This window comes from Ambystoma mexicanum, chromosome 2q (genome assembly GCF_040938575.1).
Source record: "Ambystoma mexicanum isolate Mex_15411 chromosome 2q, UKY_AmexF1_1, whole genome shotgun sequence".
Taxonomy (NCBI): domain Eukaryota; kingdom Metazoa; phylum Chordata; class Amphibia; order Caudata; family Ambystomatidae; genus Ambystoma; species Ambystoma mexicanum.
The window spans coordinates 343,954,548-343,976,608 of NC_090924.1; the positions used below are offsets into that span (position 1 = coordinate 343,954,548).

The 22,061-nt window shown below is 44.6% G+C and overlaps 1 protein-coding gene across 2 annotated transcripts in view; it reads left to right on the forward strand.

Moving 5' to 3' along the window:
- GRID2IP (Grid2 interacting protein) overlaps window positions 1-22,061 on the forward strand; it is an 837,949-nt gene that overhangs the window by 662,063 nt on the left and 153,825 nt on the right. For both annotated transcript variants that reach the window (XM_069647354.1, XM_069647355.1), the window contains 3 exons: window positions 1,662-1,845; window positions 16,033-16,187; window positions 17,685-17,789. In XM_069647354.1, coding sequence (XP_069503455.1) covers window positions 1,662-1,845; window positions 16,033-16,187; window positions 17,685-17,789 — 444 coding nt within the window. The remainder of the gene's footprint in view (window positions 1-1,661; window positions 1,846-16,032; window positions 16,188-17,684; window positions 17,790-22,061) is intronic.

Consider the following 22,061-nt stretch of genomic DNA (forward strand, 5'->3'; position numbering starts at 1 on the left):
CAAAGCTGTTGGGAGGAGAGGATCTGTGAGCCAGACAAGTTGACTGCCTAGCCATTCAAGCAAACCTTCATAGTTATAATGGTAGTCGAACTTTAAGATCCACAAATACCTCTCTTTTGTGTGTGCCTAGGTACAAAAGAGAACGACTGGGTGGATGAGCCTTCTCCCTGGCTGGGCCCAGGCTATGGAATTCTCTGCCCGTACATTTAAGAAATAATGATGACTTTGCATCATTCAGGAAGGAGCTCAATACCTTTCTTTTTACATAGGTGGTTCCCTTCCTTCTGGCATCTCTGTTCTCCTCGTTCCCTCAGTGTAAGCGCCATGATGGCTTTGGCAAAAGCGCGCTCTAGAAGAAACAAATTGATTGATTGATTGATTGATTGGCTCCTGCTCTGATCTAAGCGCTAGCCTCATGAGGCCCAGCAACAGCCCACTAGTCACACAGAACAAGTGAACGCAATGATCGAGCCAAGCTCTTGCAAAGCGGGCTTTGGGGTGCTTTGGCCCCCTGAAGTAATCATTGTAATATAAGAAGAAAGGCTGCATTTCAAAGTACATTTTTCAAAATATCTTGGGTAAAAATCAATATGTTTTAGGAAATGTATGAACTTGGAAAATAATGCTTCCCACAACTTACTTTACTTGCTGCTCTATTGACCTTAATTAAACTTTATTAATCAATCCTAAATTTGAAGCACAATGGGCAAAAAGATGGACATAATGTCAGCAATGACATCAGTGAACACGTCAGAAAAATTAGGCCAGAAAATGAAGGCAGTGAGAACACAGACACCTGTTTTCAAGGGCTGTATTACATAAACGTACCACCAGTGCACTACGATTTGGCACCGGCGTTAACATGAAGCAGGAATGGCATCTACTTTTGCCCCAGATGGCATGGCATTGCACGTGATCTCACAGGCCTGCAATAGACTGAGCAAATTGCTCACTATCCCGAATACACATTCTGTGATCCTTGGGTAAGGGGCTTGAGCATCGCAGACCATAGTATAATTCTACACTCTCTGGCACATATTCAAAGCAAACCCCATGGTGGTTCACAAGGGATGTATGACACTCTAACCCCTGCATTTCAGGACTTTTACTTTTGGATTGGTAGCATTCATGATATTTCAGTTGTAGGTGACCACTGAGTGAGTTTATTTAACACTGAGGCATGATCTAACCTTGGTGTGTGGTTCTTAAGCAAGTATAGTGTATGACAGCTAGAAGATGAATGGATGCATGTTTACAGAGAATATTAATATATACACGGAACGGGTAGTATAGCTCAGTGGCAACTCGTCTTGGAAGCAAGTGGACGCAGAGCAACACAGGTTCGAATCCTGGGTCCATACTTAGAAACCTCTTCGGTATTAAGCGCATTATAAAAAAAAACAATTATAATTATCCTAATACTGACGTACACACCATGCTTTTCAGGTGGTAAATGGCGAAGGTAAAGTTATGCGACTCCTCCGACTTAAGGAAAGAGTGATTGATGTTCTAAGCAGCCCAGGTGCATCAGAGGAAAGGGCTTGGTTCACCCACTCTAGGGTTGTAGGGTGGGTGAAACCGATATGATTGCGTGGGGGTGCAGGACATGTTAGGCTTGCATTGCTGTGCTTGTGAATGATCATTTTTTATTTCCGATTTAGATCCTGAGGGAAAAGATCCGCTGAGCCCAGCGTCGGCTCTCACATCGCTGCAGTGGGTGGCGGAGATTCTACCATCGAGTATCAAGATGCAGGGCAAGACCTTCAACCAGCAGCTGGAGCACCTGCTCACCCCACCCGAGCGCTACACCATCTGCAAGGCCCTGGAGGGGTTCTTCCAACATAGGTAATCCAGCACACACGCTTCTTAGTGTGTCAGTCAGCGTCCACACCCCACAGCCATATCTTACTAGTACCCAGGCACATCATGGCATCACCATATGCCATTCACAGCAGCCATACTCCAAGCCTTATCTTTGTTTCCATGGCCTTGGTGATATTCCATGAACAATACTAGCATGCAATTTGTGAACCCATTAACTAATACATTAAACACAACATTGGCCACCCATAACATTGCTCATGGTCTTCATAAACTCCGATTCACCAGTGCAATTCTATAATGCATCTGTTTGGTGATCCATCACTACATTTAGTTTCTCATCCATGATAAACACGCAATTATATCCTTCATTCGGTTATCCACAGCAGTGAAATTGCTTAATTCAGCTACTATAACGAGGCATTTCAAATATCTCTTCTCGCTTTGAATGCTTTCCTTCATCTTCATCGGTTCCATGTTCCTTACACATCTAAAAGTAGTTGGGGGTTTTTCCCTAAATATCCATTTGTAGGATTGTTTTTTAATATCCCTGGAGCTTTTTGGGTGTTAACCAAGAGGATCATCTGGGAGGCGAAGGGCCTCAGGGAAACAGTAGGACCTCATGAAATGAGACGCGGTACTCGTCTAACTCAAGACAGGGGATATCATTAATGCCAGCACACATAATTGCATGTTGTCAAGGAGAACAGTTATTCCGTAAAGTTAATTGTCAGCGTGTGAGTGAAGACAATCATAACTGCGAAACTGGCAAATGTATTGATCAACAGTATCACACGTATAAATCATAAATATCCTTTGAATTCATCGAGGTTATGTACATTTTTACATTGCTTAATATGGCATTTGTTATATTCATATACGTTTGATTGTTCAGTAATATCAATCAACATAAAGAAAAACATATCTCAGAAGCATATATATAAAAGGAACATAAATGCATGTCAAAAGATAAGGCTGTACACGTTTCGAGAACAAATAGAACATTGCTGATTAAATCTGGAGTGCTTAACCACTTCTCAATTGTGGACAATCATAACTAGGCATGTAGTGAGAGTGATAAAAGTCCCAGGAAAAGCATGCAGAGGTATAAGTTACCAGTTTAAATCTGGAAAAACCTAAATTCTCTATAAAACCCAAAATACCCTTTTATCATATTAATGCTTCCTTAAGAAATATGCTTAAAGCGGGAGAAAAACTAGGAGAGGAAAATATTGTTGAGGAAACTAACTTTTGCATTGGGGACTTCAAGTTCGAGACTACCTAGAGTACTGGGGCGAAGAAGAGGGCTGCAGAGGCACGAGGTTGTGCAGTGCAGCTCATTATGGTTGATGACCCACACCTGAGGGTTGCTCAGAGGCATAAATGTCCCCCTCAGGTGCAGGACCAAGTTGAAAGAAGGTGAGGCAGTCGAAAGCGGCAGCAGCAGGAGAGCAGTGGTAGTAGTGTTTGAGGAGTTTTGATGCCTCCAAGAAGCAGCAGTGGAAGAAATTGTGGAAGAGCCAAGACCCCGGGACCAGAGTGGTGAGAGAAGTTGATGCCAGTTCTAAGAGGGTCACATGGACTCCAGATTTCAGCTGCAGAGATCACGCAGAGGAAAGCATGCCTTTATGTAACCTTCCCCACTGTAAAACACTCAGAGGTGGCAGGTCAGCACCAGAGCGCTGGCGAAGCCACAAAGGCCCTGAAAGCAGCCAATGTGGGGCACGGGAAGCCGTGCAGGAGAGGTTGTCAGAACGCATAGGAGAATTGAAGCAGGCGAGCTGGAAGCAGCAAGGTAAACAGACGCATACACCACACCCGGTGAATTCACTATTCTATTGTGACCCCAGAGCACTCCATGACTGCCTTTTGCTTGTATCCAGTTTTACTTTTGAATACTGAACTGATATAAAACACTTTAATGATGGTGGTGTACAGCAGGCTTAAAGAAACTGAAGCAGTTATCCACAAGAGACTGCAAGGATTCCATCTGAAGGAAGTGACTATTGCAAAGTGAGTTATACTAAAAGCCAACCACACAAAGGGGCATTATCTCCAGAATTGAACCTGAACCATCATTGTCAAAGTCAAAAGGGGGTTCACATGCAGACAAATAATAAACCATCAGGATTGCCTGAATCAAAAGGAAATAACTGAGCCTAATAGTGTGTGTGAAGAATATCGCCCAGGTGTAGAGAATGCTTCAAACCCACATCGCCAAAGCCAAAAAAGTGTGAAGGAGAGAAAGAGTTGTTATCACCATTTGAGTAATACTACAAGGGTGGAACAAGACCAACAGGAGGGCTGCCCTTCTGATACAAGAGTTTCAGGAGGAAGGAAGTATTGCTGGTCTTGCGTGTGGCAAACAGTTAGATGTAGTAAATAGCACCAATGTGAGTCTTGTTTCCCTTGAAGACATCCTCAAATCGAATTGTATGAAGTAGAAGACATTGTGAAAACCTTTGAAGTTGACCCTTACCACAGAAGTTCTTCGAGCTGGTAGTTAGGCATGGCAAAGGAAGAAAACCAGGTCATAGAACTTTGTGCAAATTGGTTCTGCATGGGCAGCAGAGTATACCCAAACAGAGAACTGCAATAGTTTGTCTTGGCTGGCAGGAGAGTATACCAGACCAGGAGCTTTGTGACAATTGGTTCTGTTCTGGTAGGAGCATAGAGTTATGTAGTAATAAGCCTAGCATGGGAGTAAACCAGGTGGATGTCCATGACGTACTGTGGTGTGGTAAAGCTCATGAAGAAGCAGTTGAAGCAGCACTGAAACGTTCTGAAAGAGTAACATTAAAACTAAAATGGTGTCAAAAGATCCTGACAAAGACAATTATTTTGAAAGTAGTTGAAAAATCACTGAAGTGTTCTGGTGAAGTAATACTGAAACTAAAGTAGTGTCTACAGATCCTGACATAGACATTTGTTTTGCAACTAATGAAGTTCTGAAATATTCTTTGTTGATGACAAGAAACAGTTTCAAGATCTTTATTGAAGTATACATTGCTGCTGCAAAACACTGTCTCGAGACCTTGGCTACAAGTGAAAAGAAATAAGCTTTGTTGAACATTTGTGAACCAACTTTTGGAATCCAAGTTGGAACCTATTGTTGTCAAGTTGGATTAAAGGTGAACTGAAGTGTAAGGATTTCCTTTTCCTTTTTAAACATTCAAAGAGAAGCCTGCATGAATCTGGGGAAGGGGGTTTGCCCAGGTTATCAGAAGAAGCAGCTATTGTGATGTGGATTATAATGCTAATTGTGTTGTTGTTAAAATGCCATATCTTTCCTTGTTGATTTGTTGGGAATATAAGTGTGAGGGACATGCACCTTTTTGTTAGTTTCCTTTAGTTATTTAAGGCAGGGAAATCCTCATTAGGATAGGGAAAGTGAGACGTTTATCCAACCCTTCATGTTAAGAAACATGGCATCTTTTGAGACACGTTTACAAAGTTGTCTGCCTCACATTTCTGACCCATCACATTGAACAGTTGGATGCTAGGATACTTCTACCTTTCGCCTCCAGTTTATCTCACAAAGACATACCCTCATCTTAGGGTTGGACTAGAGATCACATCCTCTATTCTCTTATCCCCTTCATAACTCTTGTGTTTGCTCTGGCCCCGTCCCACCATTTTAGGAGCACCTCCCGGGCCCAGGCCTTGAAGAGTTTTACTCTCTTTTTCTTCCATCCAGTACTTGTTCCGCTTCGCTCTTCCTTTGGTTCTTCTCATCCCTCCTGAGTTTTATGACTGCCTCCTTCTCTCTGTCTCTCCCACTCAACACTCATTCCTTTCCCTCTCCTTTATGCGGTTTCGAATCCTGTTCCTCCCCTTCCTTCCCTTTCTTAGTCTCTGGATGTTCTTCTGATTTTTCACCTTCCCATATCTCTATGTGTTCCTCCATTGTCTTCCCTTCTTCCTCTCCTGGTAGAGTTTCTCTTCAATCTCCTTTCCTCCCTGTATCTGTACATGCTCCTCCTCCACCTTCCCACTTTCCTTTCTCTATAGATGTTTTTCTTTTACCCGCTCCCTTTCCTCTCTTAGATGTCTTGCTCCTTCACCTCCTTTCATTGCTTTTGCCCAAGATGTCCACCACCTCGTCTCTCCTGTGATGTTTATCCTCCTCATCTCCTGCTCTGAATGTTTCGCCTCTTCGTCCTCCCCTTCCTTAGATATGCCAACTCCTCCCTCTTATGGCATTTCTTCTTTGCCTCCTCCCAGCTCTCTCTCTCTTTCTCTAGATGTTTCACTGCCTCCTCCTCCTCCTCTCCTTCCTTTCTGTGTTCCCCCGCCTCCTTATCACTTGATGCCCCTCGCTCCGCTGCAACCTTTCTTTTCTCTCTCTTCCACTTTTCTTTCTTCTTGTCTCATTTTGCCAACATAAACTAAAGTGTCCATGAATATTTACTGCTATAAAAGAACTTTCAACAGTACAAGAACTGTGCCAACATTGTCCTTATCGGAATGATTGAAAGGGTGACACATTTGAATGCTCTCTAATGAAGCCTTTTTCAAGACTCAACCAGTTCCCATTGGGAACTCATGCTATTCTTGAAAATGCGCACCAGGTTTTAAATATCTATTAGCTATTAATATCCTATATAATAATATTCAATTTGTTATTAACAGTAAATTCCAAAATGGGACACCGCAATTTTCTGAGAACCATACTCATGTAACTGATGCCCATCTCCAATCCCTTTTTTTCGTGTGTTCAACTGGCTCAGCCCCCCCTAAAGTATTGGCATTAGCATTTAACTAGTGCCTTCGTTAATGGCTGAAATAAAAGAAAATACAGGTATTACAGTAAGAGGGGGGGGTCTGTGGAGCAGCAGGACTTGAGGGAACCATAAAATCTATTTGCTGGGGAAATGTGTGCAGAAAAAGAAACTTTGTGTATATGGACTGACCTGACCACTGTGAAATACTGTTTTCAGTTGACTGATTGCCGAAATAAATGTTGTGCAAAAGTTGGCTGATAGAAGGTAAATCAACACATTTTGAATTTTTGTATTTGGACATAGGCGGGAGGCAGGAAGACCAAAGAGCAGGGATGAGCAATAGAAAAGTCAAAAGAAGATGAGGGAGGAAATCAAATGTTTGGTAGCATGAAAGGAAAGGAAAGGTCTCACTTTAGGAATATTAAAAAGGTGTGCTCTGCAGGAGCGAGAGAAAGAGGAGATGTGGTTGGAAAAAGAAAGAGTACAGTCCGAGTAAACAACAAGATGCGAGCAACAGAGGATAATGTGAGGTGAGATGGAGGAAAGGAGATACAAACTGGGGTTTCGGGGATAGTGCAGGCAGGAAAGAAACATTTAAGAGGAATTAGAAAAGCAGGTAATGATCATCCATCCAAAATTGAATGGTCAAAAGGTAGCATGAATCTGAGATAAGAAAGAAGAGAAGGATAGAAAGAGTTCAGTACAGTCCGCATATAGATGGTGGGAAAGACTGAAAGAGGAGATGATGGCAGCAAGAGGATAAGTGTAGAGTGTGAAGAGTAGGGGACCAAGGACAAAGCCTGGGGGAAGGGTGAGGGGGATGAGGAGGGGAGGGAGAGAGAGAGAGACAGAGACAGAGAGAGAGAGAGAAAAAAGAATATGGATGTGTGATGTGTGATTAGCCAGCTAGGATTTAAACCAGGCAAGTACAGAACCAGAAAAACCCAGGCAGAAAGGAGAAGAGATATTGATATTTTATTTCTATCGCGCTCTTACACAGGTGAACAGAATAAATAATAATTAAAGCAACAAAAATGGTAGAGCAGCCAGCAACTGCATGAGTTTAAGGCAGCTGACAGGGTAGGTCAGATAAGTGCAGGAAGAAAAAGAAGGGGATGGGGCTGTATGGGTACAGATACAGACCCCAGTGCAAGGGGTGGCCTGGAGGCAGGGGTGGGGGGGGGGTTACAGGGTGAGCAGGAACCTGGGTCTGGAGGACAGAGGGTGGCCAGGTTCACAGTGCCAAAAGAGGGTGGCCAGGTGCACAGTGCTGAGGAAGAACACATCAGCAAGGGAGAGGGGGGGGCGAAGGCAGAGGCAAAGAGGAAAGTCTTGAGGTGCTTCTGGAACCGCAGATGATTCTCCTCAACTTTTAGGGTGAAAGGGAGGCTGTTCTAGAGGGAGGCCCCAGCCGAAGAGAGGGATCTACAGTATCAAAGACTGCTGAAAGATCTAGAAGAATTAGAAGAGAAGAGTGTTTGGTGTAGCGGTCAGAGAGAAGAGAGTCACAGACAGAGACTAGAGCAGTCTCAGTGGAGTGGTGAGGGTGAAAGTCAGGTTGAAAGAATTGAAGCAAAGAGTTTGTGGAGATGAAAGGTGAGATTTGAGAATAGACAGCACGATCACAGAGCTTAGAAAGATAGTGAAGAAGTGAGAGAGGGCGGAATTAGAGGGAAGGGATTCAAGATGGGTTTTTTGAGGATAGGAAGGATAGTGGTTTGTTTTAATAGGAAAGAAAAGACAGAAGTGGAGAGTGAGGCATTAAACGGAGCAGTAATAAAGTGAAGAAGATGAGGATAGATTTGAAGAATAAGAGTAGATAGAACTGGCTCGAGAGGGGTAGAAGTAGGGTGTGCCTTAGCCAACAAAACCGCAGTGTTGGAACCAGAGAGGGGGGGTGAAGGAAACGGAGATGCCAAGGGTATTGGCAGAGAAGTGGACAAGGGAGTAGACAACATTGTTTTATGGAGAAGGGTGACTTTAGAGGAGACATGAAGAAGGTCAGTAGAGTAAGACTTTTTGCCAGAGAGAAGAGCAGTGTCAAAAGCAGAATGTAGGAGAGGATAGCAGCGTTAGTTTCCGTAAAGGATTTGCACCAGCGACGCTCAGCATGACAAAAATTGTGCCGTAGGGAGCAAAGTTGAGTGGTAAGCCAAGGCTGGGGAGATTTCTGAGTAGGAAAGAATGGGGTTGAAGGGTATAAAGAGACAAGAGACATAGAAAGGGACGAGAAAAGCGAAGAAGCAGCCGAGTCAGCAGGAAGAGAAACAAAATCTGATGTAGAAAGATTTTATTGGGGAAGGAGCAGGTAGAGAGGGAACAAGAATAATAGAAAAGGAACAGAGATAGTGATCAGATTAGTAGACAGGTAGAGCAGCAATAGAGGGTTTCATGTGTTAATTTCCCCGCAAAAATATCGCCATATTTTTGCGGCGATATTAAGCCATGGAACCTGCCGGCGGCACCCCTGCAATCCCCATAATTTTTCCCATGGAGCAGGGGACACCCCCACAACCCCCGGTCTCAATAACCCCATTAATTATCCCCACCAATAATATCGCCTATGGCCTAACCCCACGACCATATATATGGCGATATTATTGGTGGGGATAATATTACTTGATACCCAATAGAGTTAATGGACAACGTGGATGAGAAGATCAAGCCAAGCGAGGAGCCACTGATGTGGGAAGGAGGAGAGGGGACAAAGAGTAAATGGTAGGAGTGGAAAATGCGGATAAGTGGGACAGAGAAATGAATCAAAGAGAAGTGGAGGTGGAAGTCCCCGAGAAGCATAAGAGGAGCCTCTAGGGGCAAAATAGCATAAAGAAGTGATTCTAGGTCCTCACAGAACGAGACAGCGGGTCCAGGAGGAGCAATAAAGCATGAGGAAGGCCACAGAAAAAGGACTTGCAAAGAGTGAGCACTGGTACTCCAAGGATGGGACTGTAGGTAAATCAGAAGGAGAAGGGGAGGGAGAGAAAGAGGAGTTATAGAGAATGCCTACCCCTCCCCCTCAGCCCGAAGGGCAGGGTGTGTGTTTAAAGGCAGTAGAGGTAGTAGTGAGACCAGCAGGAGTTACAGTGTTGATACGTGAGATCCAGGTCTCAGTAAAGCAGAGAAAGTAAAGACGAAAGAAAATATCAAGAACAGAGTGAGTTTTGTAAGAGAGGGAGCATGCGTTCCACAGGGCTAAGTTGATGGAGGTAGGTGATGAGTTCATGAAGAATAGGTGAGGTTGCATACGTTCCGGAAGGACAGATGCACGGGAGGAGGGTAAGACGAATAGGTGAGGTCATGGAGGACAGGAAGAGCAAGAAAAGAAGCAAGGAAATAAAGAAACAAGGAAAACAATTTATAATTCTGATTTATAATACTGCCCTTTTATAGTATTTGTACCATTCCAGCATTGGATGTGTAGAAGGGACCGAAATAGGAGTATCTTTTAATTCAATCTAATGATGGCCTTCTTGGTACTTAACCAGTTCCTCTCGGCCAATCATTCCCTGTTCAAAAATGCATGCCAGGTTTTTCACTGCTGTGACAAATCAAGGGAATTTCTCCCTTCTCCCCACGGGGAGGCTAGGGAGGTGAGCCCGCTCCACAATACTTTCCGTAAGGGTTGCGGCAAGTGGGACCTCACCGGGAGAGACTCCCCCTTGGGGGACAAGTAGTGGCATAGTACAACATTTGGTCCCTCCCCTGCGAGCTATGCTGAGGGCCTCCTGCCCAAGCTCCTTAACAAAGCACAGAGCATGCCGCACTCTGAGCTGGCCCGGACTACCATGTGTGCACAATGTCCATGATGATCATGCCGCTGCAGAGGCATGCACTACTCTCAAGTGAAAGAAGTAAATATGTTTTTAATCAAAGCTTAAATGTTTCATCTAGAGTAGAAAGAAGGGGCAGTGGCTGACCCCCAAATATAGCAACCACCAGTGGTGGCTGGTGATTTGTTTAATTGGAGGGTGTTTAATTGGAGGGTGTAAATATTTGCCACAAGTATGCGATTGCGACCGAGTGTAGCAAGGGAGCCCGAACTAACGAAAATGGGTTAGGGTGGTGGGGTTTGAATAATGGGTTAAAATGGTGCATTACACAGCACACTTTCTGTGAAAATTTGAGTAAAAGGCCAGACAGTTTGCAACCACTTGTAATGGTGTAGGGTAACTCATGATAAATCTACAATAGATGCAATTCACCAGAAGTGCACAGTTGCGTTTCCCAATGCATTGCCATGCTGGTCCCTGCAACATATACCAGTATAAGAAACATTTTCAAGCTAGCTGGGCGCATACATTTCCATGCTGGCTACAACAAGCTATGCTAGCATTCCCATGTAAGAACATACTCATGTACGCTTTGAGATGTTTTTTTATAGTGTCTTTACAGGCACTAGGAACAAAGCTGGCTTTGCCAATATATGCCAGTACCCTTATGTAAGGACATACTCGTGTTGGTTTGGCCTTTAAAAGTGACATGTCACAATAAGAAAACATGTCCTAACTGGTTCCAGTGTAAGCCAGTCTAGACCCATAAAAACACTTCTTGGTATCACGTAATAACATCCCTTCAAATTAATCTGTCGTACAAAATATCGCTGTTATAAATATGCCTCACACCCATTGCTTTTTCTCTGAACATATTTTTGTTATAAATGCACCTGACACACATTACATTTCATCCGAACAAGATTTTTTTATTTTTTTGTCACACGTGAAAAATGTTCCTCACACACTTTTATGGAATTCATTTTGCTGCGAGAAATGTGCCTCACGCACGTTCATTTAAGTCTTTTTTCCTTGTTCCTCTAAACTTTCCAGGCACTAAGCAACTTCCACAAGGAGAGAAACATCAATGAAATGTACAGCATTATGTTTGCTGTACTAATTAAATACTTGTTTGAAACAAACGATCTGTGGACATATAACGATAAATTAACTTATTTTTTTAACAAGATCCTTGCTGAATAAACCGCGGGGTTTTGTGAAACACGTTATGGCCACACAGGGAAACTTCAGTTCACTGGTGTTCAACGGCGTTTTTTTTATATCTTTCCCTACAGCTGCTTTCTTTCACACTTGGCTGCTCACATTCTGACAGGTTCCTTTGTACTCCAGACCTGCGTTGTGTTAACATTGCACAGTAATTGACAAGCAGCTCCCTTACTTGATTCCAATTGCACATTATATGTCTAAATACAGTTTGTTATTACAATGAAAGATGTACAACATTTAATTAAAAGGTTCATATTTTATTTACATTGAGCAACATTAGCACAGCCAAATCACGGTAATATTTTGAAATGGAGACATTTTCCCAGGGATATTTTTACATGAAACCCACTTCTCATGCTTGCTTCATTAGAGATGCTCAGTTAATAAAAAGTCATGCTACAGTAAGAAATATACAGGCCTCTACACCAACATGTCGGTCTAGTGAGGTAATACTATTTATCATGCTTGCTTCATCAAAGATGCTGAGCAATAAATGCCATGCCACAGTAAGCAATGGATAGACAGGCTGCACCAAAATGCCAGTCTAGCCAGGTAATGACACACATGAACTTGGCTTTGCGATCCCCAGTCTCCCAGGGCGCGCGCAGAAACACACACACACACACACACTGGATCCCCTTTACCCCACCAGTCACTCACCCATACATCTTCTCTCACAGTCATTCACACTGCATTCACCACACAGGCATGCACCCACCCACCCAGAACAATCACATTCATACCCATTCACCCACCAGTCACTCACCCATAAACTTCCTCTCGCATCCACTCACATTGTATTCTCTACGCAGGCACGCTCCCGCCAACCAACCCAGAACATTCAAAAACCCACTATCACATTCCTACTCATTTACCCACCAATCACTCACTCATACACCTTCTCTTACATCCACTTTCACTGCATTCTCTACACGGGCACACACCCACCGACACATAACATTCAAAAACACACTATCACATTCCTACTCATTCAGCCACTCACTCACACCTTCTCTTACATCCACTTTCACTGCATTCTCTACACAGGCACACAGCCACCCACCCACACATCCAGAACATTCAAACACACACTATCACATTCATACTCATTCATCCACCAGTCAGTCATTCATACACCTTCTCTTACATCCACTCTCACTGCATTCTCTACACGAGCAAACACCCACCCACCCACACATCCAGAACATTCAAAACACACTATCATATTTCTTCTCATTCACCCACCACTCACTGACACTTAGCATATACATACATCTGACACGCACTTCACACATTTAAAATACACATCACATTTCAAATAAAATACAATCCTTCTTACCTGTTTTTCCAGCTTTGATCCATCACCCCAGGACACCCTTGGCTGCTCCATGCTGCTCACAAACTGGGACCAGGAAGCTGAGAGAGCTTCATGGTTCCTGTATATGAGCCACGAGGAAGCCGGAGGAGAAGAGGCTGAACATGGCATGTGACACGTTCCACATGTCACGGTCAGCTCCAACCCCTATTGTGCGCCTCCTTCTCGCGCGCAAGCCCTGGCACAGTCTTCACCCTGATGGGTGAGGACTGGGCTGGGGCCTCCCCATACTTGTTGGGGCAGAGCTTCCCGCAGCCTCTGCTACGCTATTGGGGACAAGGACTCCCATTCTCGTGAGGAACTCACTAATGCCCTCCATATGATGGCTTATAAGGACTCGCCTGATCTACTAGGTCAATAATAGTTCCATAATTTAAATAGGGATAGAGTGAACCAATTTAATTGTCAAGATGAAATTGAAGCTATCCCTTTAAATGAGAACTTGCAAGGGGCTGTGGTGAGGAGGTTGAAAAGGAACAGCTCACTGTTGAGAAAGAGAGTAGAGAGCTGAGAGACACAGGGGAAGTGCCCGCTGTGTAATATGGCTGAAGGAGGCAGCACTTACATGGAGCGCAGAGCTCACGTAATTCGAAATGGCTCTGAGACAAAAGGTTGAGAGAGACGTTGAGAGAAACAATGGGAGATCAGTGTATGAGAAGAGGAGAAATCCAACGGCCCTCGAGTAGAGAGCTCGGTGGTGGCATGGCCACACGAGAACTGGGGTGGGTAACTGGCCCGTGCAACGACGCAGGCTCCACCATTGGGAGAAAGCAACTGCCAAACAGTTCTAATGCGGCACCGGAGCTTACCGTGCATGAAGCAGATGCCACAGAGAGTGAACCGCAGCCAGGAAGTGTGCAGAAGAAATACAACCCCTACAGATATCGGAGATGTTACCCCACAGTGCAGAAGGTAATAAAGGCAACAGGTCTACTGGAACACCGTGAGGCAGTTATCATAAGCGGAGAGAAACACGTCCCAGTACCCATGAGAGAAGAGTGGAAAACATGTTGATAAGTCAAAACTCTGTCAACAGGATACAGAGAAATATAACAATCACAGAAAGTGAGAGAAACAGAACTGAAACTCTATTAAAGTGGGAAAAGGGAAAGAATATCCAATACCCAAGAAACAAGCAAAAGGAGAACAAGAGAGAGGCATTTGGGAGCCAAGACCCAGTGGTGTCACAAGAATAAATCGTACATATAAAATAAACACTTTGGAAAGAGGCGAATCATAAGTATTTGAGAATCAATCGCCAATCAAAAGAGAAGGATAACATACCAGAAAACTTTGAGTCCTTTAAGACTGAGGGAAGGAATCTTACTAGTACCAGGAAACCACCTAAGAGAGGGGAAGGAGAAACAGACAATCCCCTGAGGGGGTTATAAAAATTAATAGAGCAAGTCACAAGAGACTATTTATGTATGGTCTACTAAAGAGAACATTAAAATCCAGAAAGTGTCTGGGCCAAGACACAGCATTCAGGGAAAGAGAGTCATTCCCCTGAACTTAGTTGGTTATTATAGTGGTCGGGTCAGCTAGGTTAGAGTTGGGCAGCAAACTTATTTATTTGGACTGTTACTCACGACTGCCACGCGCCTTAGTTCGTAAAGTAGTAGGGAGCACCCCTTTAGTGATAGGGAAATACAGGCAGTATTCTATTCTTTAATAGAACACTTGGTAAAATGTCATTACGGAGTCTGCATCTTTCTTCTGACCCACCACAGTACCCAGTATCTGTTCAAACACTGGATCAGTTTTCAAAAAAGTCATGTGATCAGCATCTAATGAATTCCTTTTTTAAATAGCTGAAATAAGAAAAGGAGACCATCAGTGATACAGCTCAAACTCAGCATCTTTGGCTGCTCTTCCCAATGCGTGTGCTCTTACCTTTTGTCCGTCAGTGCCCTGATTATGATTCATGCTTGAAAGCCTAAGTGCCTGGGAACAGTGGTCCTATGTGCATTGTGGACAGGGCATGCAGCTGCAGATGCGTGATCCTTTGAACTGTGAGAGCGACACCCAGTGGTAAAATGATAGCATCTTACACAGACACATAAGCTGTATTCAGACATCATTTGGGGGCAAAATAGTGGCAAGATGTGTTGATGAGAAAGTGATGCATACAAATGTGGCATTCAAGTACATTGAGTTACATGCTATAAAGTGACAAGAGAGAAAATGTATAGGAACAAGATACGAGGAGGATGAGAGATAGTAGAGGAGACAAGACAAAAAAGGAATTTGAGCTTCGTAAAATTAAGCCATAACAAGTGGTCACCCTGCCATGTCAGCAGCCACGAGACACGCATGCAGAGAATCAGTAATGTGTTGCCTATCCCCTATAACAGCACACAGAGACACGCACACATATGTACACAGTCAGTTATGCACAAACACAACAGCATATACACCAACACACTGAGACACATTCACAGACAGGTAATCATGCATAGAAACCACATTGGTGAATCGGATCAAATAACCACCAAGTGTTTAGATGGTTTGTATTAAAACCCATACACACGTTCCTCTACATAGACTCCCAGACACTGTGCTGGTGAAACGTCTGCAGGGAGCTAAGCTACATAGCAACCACTGAGAATGTTCCGTTCTATTGCCTAGGCAAACAGCTGCTGCTTGCTCTGCAGAGTCCATGTTTGCCACCCAATAAACCCCCATTCGTGTGCTGGCATCACAAAGGATCACAAGTGATCGGAATAGTTAATGTGTTCTATCAATAAAGTTCATAGCATATAACACAAAACAGAACCTAGGGGCTTCACTTTGCTCAGGAGAAAGTACCAGGAACACAACTGCCCACGGAGCACAGGTGTCTGCCGCAGGTATATTGCAAGGTTCACAAACGCCATTCAGTGTATGGTAGTGGATGGGACCTTAGTAATTCGGTAGCTATCATTCTGTGTGAGAGTCACACGCTCCTCCATGCCTGAGTTGCGGATGCAGAAGATATTTAATAGCAATGAAAGTGTTTGGGAGAGGTGCTCAAAAAATTGCCATTGGTGATTGGTTGGAAACGTCGAGAACTGGGGTCTCCATATAGCTATTTGCATTTGGTGTGCCAATGTGTGATTCAACATTTATCCGGCAGGAACATCGACACCTTGATAGTGGATGTATACCCAGTACTGGACACACCGGCCAAGCAGATCATCTGGCAATTCATCTATCAGTTGCTGACGTACGAAGAACAGGAGCACTGCCAACAGAAGATTGCCCGATTCCTCGGCTACAAGGCCGCAGCGGGTAAGAGTCTATGGACTGGCAGTTACTCCATTTTCAAACAAATTAAGTAGAGTCTCAATCCTTCCCCACATCACCAGCCTCATGCACTTTAATGGAGTTTAACTTATTCCACACACCCTTGAGCACTTGCCTGCAGTGGAATCTCAGATAGTCTAACATTATTGGTCTCCTGTTGGACCTTTTCCAATACATACACCACTGACCTTGTTTGCCTCATTGGAGTCTCAATCCTTCCCCACTTTAATGAGTTGCACTTATTCCACACATCATTGACCTCAAGCCTGCAGCGGAATCTCACATAGTTTAACTTTATTGGTGTTCTGTTTTGTTGGAGCTTTTCCCATTCATACATCACTGACCTTATGAGATTTACTGGAGGCTCAATCCTTCCCCACATCACCACCCTCATGCACTTTAATGGAGTTGCACTTATTCCACACATCATTGACCTCAAGCCTGCAGCGGAATCTCACATAGTCTAACATTATTGGTCTCCTGTTGGAGCTTTTCCAAATCATACATCACTGACCGTGTGTGCCTCATTGGAGTCTCACTCATTCCTCGTGTCAGTATATTTCATTAAGGCATCACACCTTCTGTACATCACTAGCCCAGTAAACAAGTGTCAATGTTTACAGTCACAAGACAGAGGGTTTCCCGAGGAGCCCGGAAAACTTAGAAATAAAACCGCAGCTTTAAAGACGTTGTATTTATGTTTGCGGTCACTTTTGAAGCGACCGCAAACATAAATACAACGTTGTGTTTGAAAACGCTGCGGTTTTTCTTTCCAAGTTTCTCAGGCTCCTCCGGCTCGGAGGAGCCTGAGAAACTCGGAAAGAAAAACCGCAGCATTTTTAAACACAACCGTGTTGTGTTTCTGCCTGCTGTGGCTATCACTTTGGGTCTCCGGTGCTCCCCCAGGGGAGCACCGGAGACCCAAAGTGAAAGCCAAGGCAGGCAGAAACACAACACGGTTGTGTTTACATGCCACAGTGTTTCTCTCTACAGCTGATTTCCCATTTGGGGCTCTCGGGCTCCCCACGGGGGGCCCGAGAGCCCCAAATGGGAAATGCTAAATGCTGCAGTGTTTCTGCCTAAATCTGATTTCCCATTTGGGGCTCTCGGGCTCCCCACGGGGGGCCCGAGAGCCCCAAATGGGAAATGCTAAATGCTGCAGTGTTTCTGCCTAAATCTGCCTTCCCATTTCGGGCTCTCGGGAAAACATACCCTTTAAAATGTACAATGTGCAATACATTTTACAAAACCCCCCACCCCCTTTGCTGGGGTTCTACTCAAACAGCCTGTCACAAAATGAAGACACTGACACTTGCATCTGTGGGAAATTTTTTCATTGGTGCCCTAGTGAATTTGATGGGCCGATCCAACCCTGTCCCTCCTGCTGGGATCACTTACACGCAGTCACAGGATGAGTGTGATGTTCATGATGCTGCCAGATTGGCTTAGAAATGGCTCTGATTTCTGGGTTTCTTTTTCCAGCTGCAGCAGAACCAGAGGCGGAGGTGCCGCCAAGGAGCTCTGTCCGGTGCTCGTCGGTGTACCCGCCTAATGTTCAGGCTAGAGGAGCAGAAGAGGAGGAAGCAGGTATCTTCTGTCCAAAACACTGTGCTCCCCACATGTGCCATTTCACCATTCATGCATCCTGTCTTGCGAATGGCCTCTGAGTGTCAGCCAAGGCTTCAATGATGACAAGACCAAATACATGCTTTCTCACAGGCCTACTCCAGAAACTCGCCTGGGTGGTTTGGACCTGGTAGCATGCACCCGCAGTGTACCTGACAATTCCTGCCATTTGATCATCCGGCAACCATCTTTGCATACATTCACATTAAGATCTATTTTATTAGTATTATTATTATTATGGTTTTTGAGGGGGGACCCAGCTTTGGGAAGCAACGGAGCGCTTTACAGAGGTATACAGCAATACAGATGCATAACAGAGTGCTTTACAGATGTGACAACAGAACAGAGATACAGGGGGGGTATGATACAGAGGGTCACAGAGGCGGTGTACAGCTGTACCGGATGACGGGGAGGAGAGGGGCAGGCGGTATCTAGCGTGTCAGGCTGCGCGAGTGGCGATGTGATGCCCTAGGTGTAGAGGAGGAGAGCCTCCTTGAAGAGGTGGGTCTTGACTTCTTTTCTCAGTTCATTATTATGGTACTTAATTGAGGAAATGCCACCCTCCTCCCTTTCTGAAAAGCGGCTGTTCCTGCTTTCGGACTCACCTTGGACAGCCCCCCTTTAGACTCTGCGGAGGTGCAGGTCGTAACAATGACCGGTGGCTGCTGATCCCACACCCCATCAGAGCAATTACCGGGAATTTGCGGCAGTCACTCCCGCGTCCAATTCCACGAGGTCTGGTCCAAAAACAGATGCTGCGGTGTAGCAGCAGAGCTAAGCGCTACTGTCTCCCACATCACTACATAATGTGGACGCACAGCTCCAAATGCACGGCCTGACCCAAGTGTCAGTGGAGTAATCTACACCAGCCATCATCAATTAGAGTGCAGTTAACCCCATGAGCAGTGCTTGTCTCCCGAAGCGTGCACAAATATAAAAGTGTAGGTTATTCATAACACTCTTAATACCCAGAGGTTTCGAAGCACAGAGCCAGGGATCAAACCGGTGTTGCTCCGTGTTGTCTTGCTTCCAAGGTGAGCACGTTGCCCCTGAGCTATCCTCCCAAGACAAAGGTAGCACTCTGATGCTACCCTGGTCTGTTTATGAATTTAGCTCTCAGTTGGCATGTTTACTTACCCTCTGATATAATCAAGGACTTTCCCTGCCCATCACATGCAGTAAGCAGGCAGGAGTCCATCGATAGGCTCTACATACATCACTAATTATTATAGTAATGAAAATAGTGATAATAAGTGGAATACCAACAAAACACTTAAACTTGTTTGGATAGTTTGAGGGCCCTCCCAGGTGCCACCTTTCATTTTGTTCATATTTTGGATAATGCACACTCTTGATGAGGCATCTAGTGCTTTTATAATCATGATCAGTATATGAGGAATATTGCCGACAGGATCTGTCAAAAGTATCCCACCCCAAGATGGCGGCATATTTTTACCAGTGCAGAGTTTGGTTAAAAGTCGCTTATGCTGGCTTGGCACACCACACATGTAAAGGATTTCCGTTTCCTTTTGGGTGCGCCCGGTTGGCCGCGGCCTGCAGGACGCAGGGACCTACACTACAGGGTATTGATGTTTGCTGAGATATATTGTCACCAGCAGCACCGAAAAAAGCAAACCCTAAACTCTCAGTGCAAAGATATGTCCTGTGAGTGAACGCTCCATGCACAAATAAGTTGCTGTGTCCCGCATATCATCAATATAAAAGCGTATGGGCCCCTGCGCCCTGCTCGCCACAGTCTGCGCCCTGCAGCCAAGGTGCCGTGCTGAAATGCTGAAACACAGCATACTGTATGGGACACTTATCTCTGGGCTGTTTGGCGGAAATTCTAGGACAGTCCACGTGCCATGTGCTTGTTCAAGGAAATGAAAATTGCATTGTGAGTGACAGGCCTATGGTGTAAGCACTGGACATTAATTACCTGAGATGTAACCTATATTTGTTTCAATTTTTATTAGTTTTGTCTATTAGCCAAAACTATTGCATCAGAGTACATCTAGAAAGGAGATGGGATCTGTGGAAGGATACACATCTTGTGAGTGTTGTTTTTTCTTTTTTTGCCCAACCATTGACTGCCCAGGTCTGTGCTAATCCCTATGGCCATTCCCACCCCTTCCTGTCCCTCCCCTCAAAAGACATCCAAATAGGATCACTTTCAGCTAGCACTATCAAGTAGTAACATCAAACATCGGCGTGCCAGTGTTATTTCTCAGCCCCCTGCTGAGTGTTAATGCCTTCAATGCATTTGTAAATGTGTGACAGGTGAAATAGACATGTCATAACCAAGTGTGCCTTCACCCACTTGACTCTTAAGCAGCGTGCGTGCGTTGCACGGAAATCCTGTTAAAACAAGCATTGACAAAATCAACAGCTTTAGCTTGTGTGTAGGTATTAGGTATAAGCTTGATGTGACTACATTGGTGCGAGATAGCTCCTGCCCTATAACCAAATATCCTGCCTAATCCTATCCTGCAACCCACCATGAACCACAACCAGTAACCCGGAAACCGGTCCCCTGAGATGCATAGTGCTGAGTCTAAGAATAATAACCCTCTGACCGAGCAAACATATCTTACCCTGCTCCCAGCTGTGAATCTACCTCAGAGTGCAGTTACTGCGAAACACGAGGACGACCACTACCAACTCATCCAGATCCAGAATGTAATCCTGGAATAGTGGGCTCATACAAATAGAACATCCAATTCAGACACTCACCTCTCCTACCGCAATGCTCACTCTCTACTTTACACCAACACACAATAGAGCGCAGCTATACCCCTCGATCAATTTCGACCAAGCTGCTCACATACGAACAATACTCCATGAACACCTCAACATCCTGCTCGAATGCAGCTAAACCCCATGAAAGACTTGGCCTAGCTGCACCCATAAATGTCCAACACAAGCATAATGCTGCCAGAATGCAGACTCTGAGACCAACTACCAGCCTGCACACATTCTGTTGATCTCCCACTACAACTGCACCTAATGTTAGGATCTGTTTACATCAGGCATTCGCATCAGCTGCTCACATATTGAGTGCACCCAAGCACCCTATGCTACCCTACACTCTCGACTGACCTGGACTACGGTCCCCATGGGCATTCAACCCACAAGCGCTTTGAGATCATACCAATGATATATAGAGCTCTATATACGTGCCAAATAAAATAACATAGGCCCAGGTACTCCTACCGGTGTACCATTTTCCTGCTGTTACCATCTCATGGCCAGGTGGTAAAATGATGGCACTGCCTGGAAATGGCTATCGCACGTCTATACAAAAGCCCAAACTGTTTTTATCTGAAATCAGCCATGTGAGAACTGCATGTTTAAATTGTCAATTGGAAGACATCTTTATCAGATATTTTTAATGGAATGATGGCAGAGTAGGGCAAAGATTGTTATTAAAGTTATGTATTCGGTCACAATGTTAACTGTACTGACTCAAAATATCTATGCAAATTCCATTAAGAAGTGTCAACATTATTTTCCTTGTTTTGAAAAGTGCAGGAAATGCTGTGTGGCTTGAATGAGTCACCAGCGGTACTTCTCCTAAGAGATAACGCCTCCCTAACCATCACCCCCTAGCCAAATAGTAGAAAGGTCACTTCACAGCATAATTATGTGACCCTCTGATATTTTGCACTACAACACCCATGCTCCTTCACTATTGACTCTGCTGACTATGGATCATGGGAGTTGACGCCTAATAATATTACCATGCTGTAGAGTATAGCTGAATGGAAAGCACTGCTGAGGTGGAAGGCTTTACCGCAGCCAAACAAGATGCTGTTGTTCTCGCGAGACAGGGGAGCCAAAAAGCTGTGTTGCCACTGGAGTAGCCAAGTGTAACCAGGAAGCCTCTTCCCGCTATAGAGACCCACCCAAGATGGGGAACTTCTCGACTCTTGCTCTTGACTTTCTAGCCTATTAAAATGGTTAGAGAGCACAAAAACATTTGTTGGCCCGTGTCTCTTGTCGGGTATCCATTCTCACCAGGTTCTCAGGACCCATCGCAGGTAAAATAAAATTGGCATTAGTTTATGCTGCCACTTGGCAGTAAATGCGTGTAGAATTGACAGGGAGATGCTGATATCTCCACCATGTGTGTGACACATATACAAGATGCAGATTAACATTACAGGGGCATTTCAGGGTATTTATGGGCATTTATATTAGAGCATGTATTTGAGGGGCTATGGAGTGTGTGTA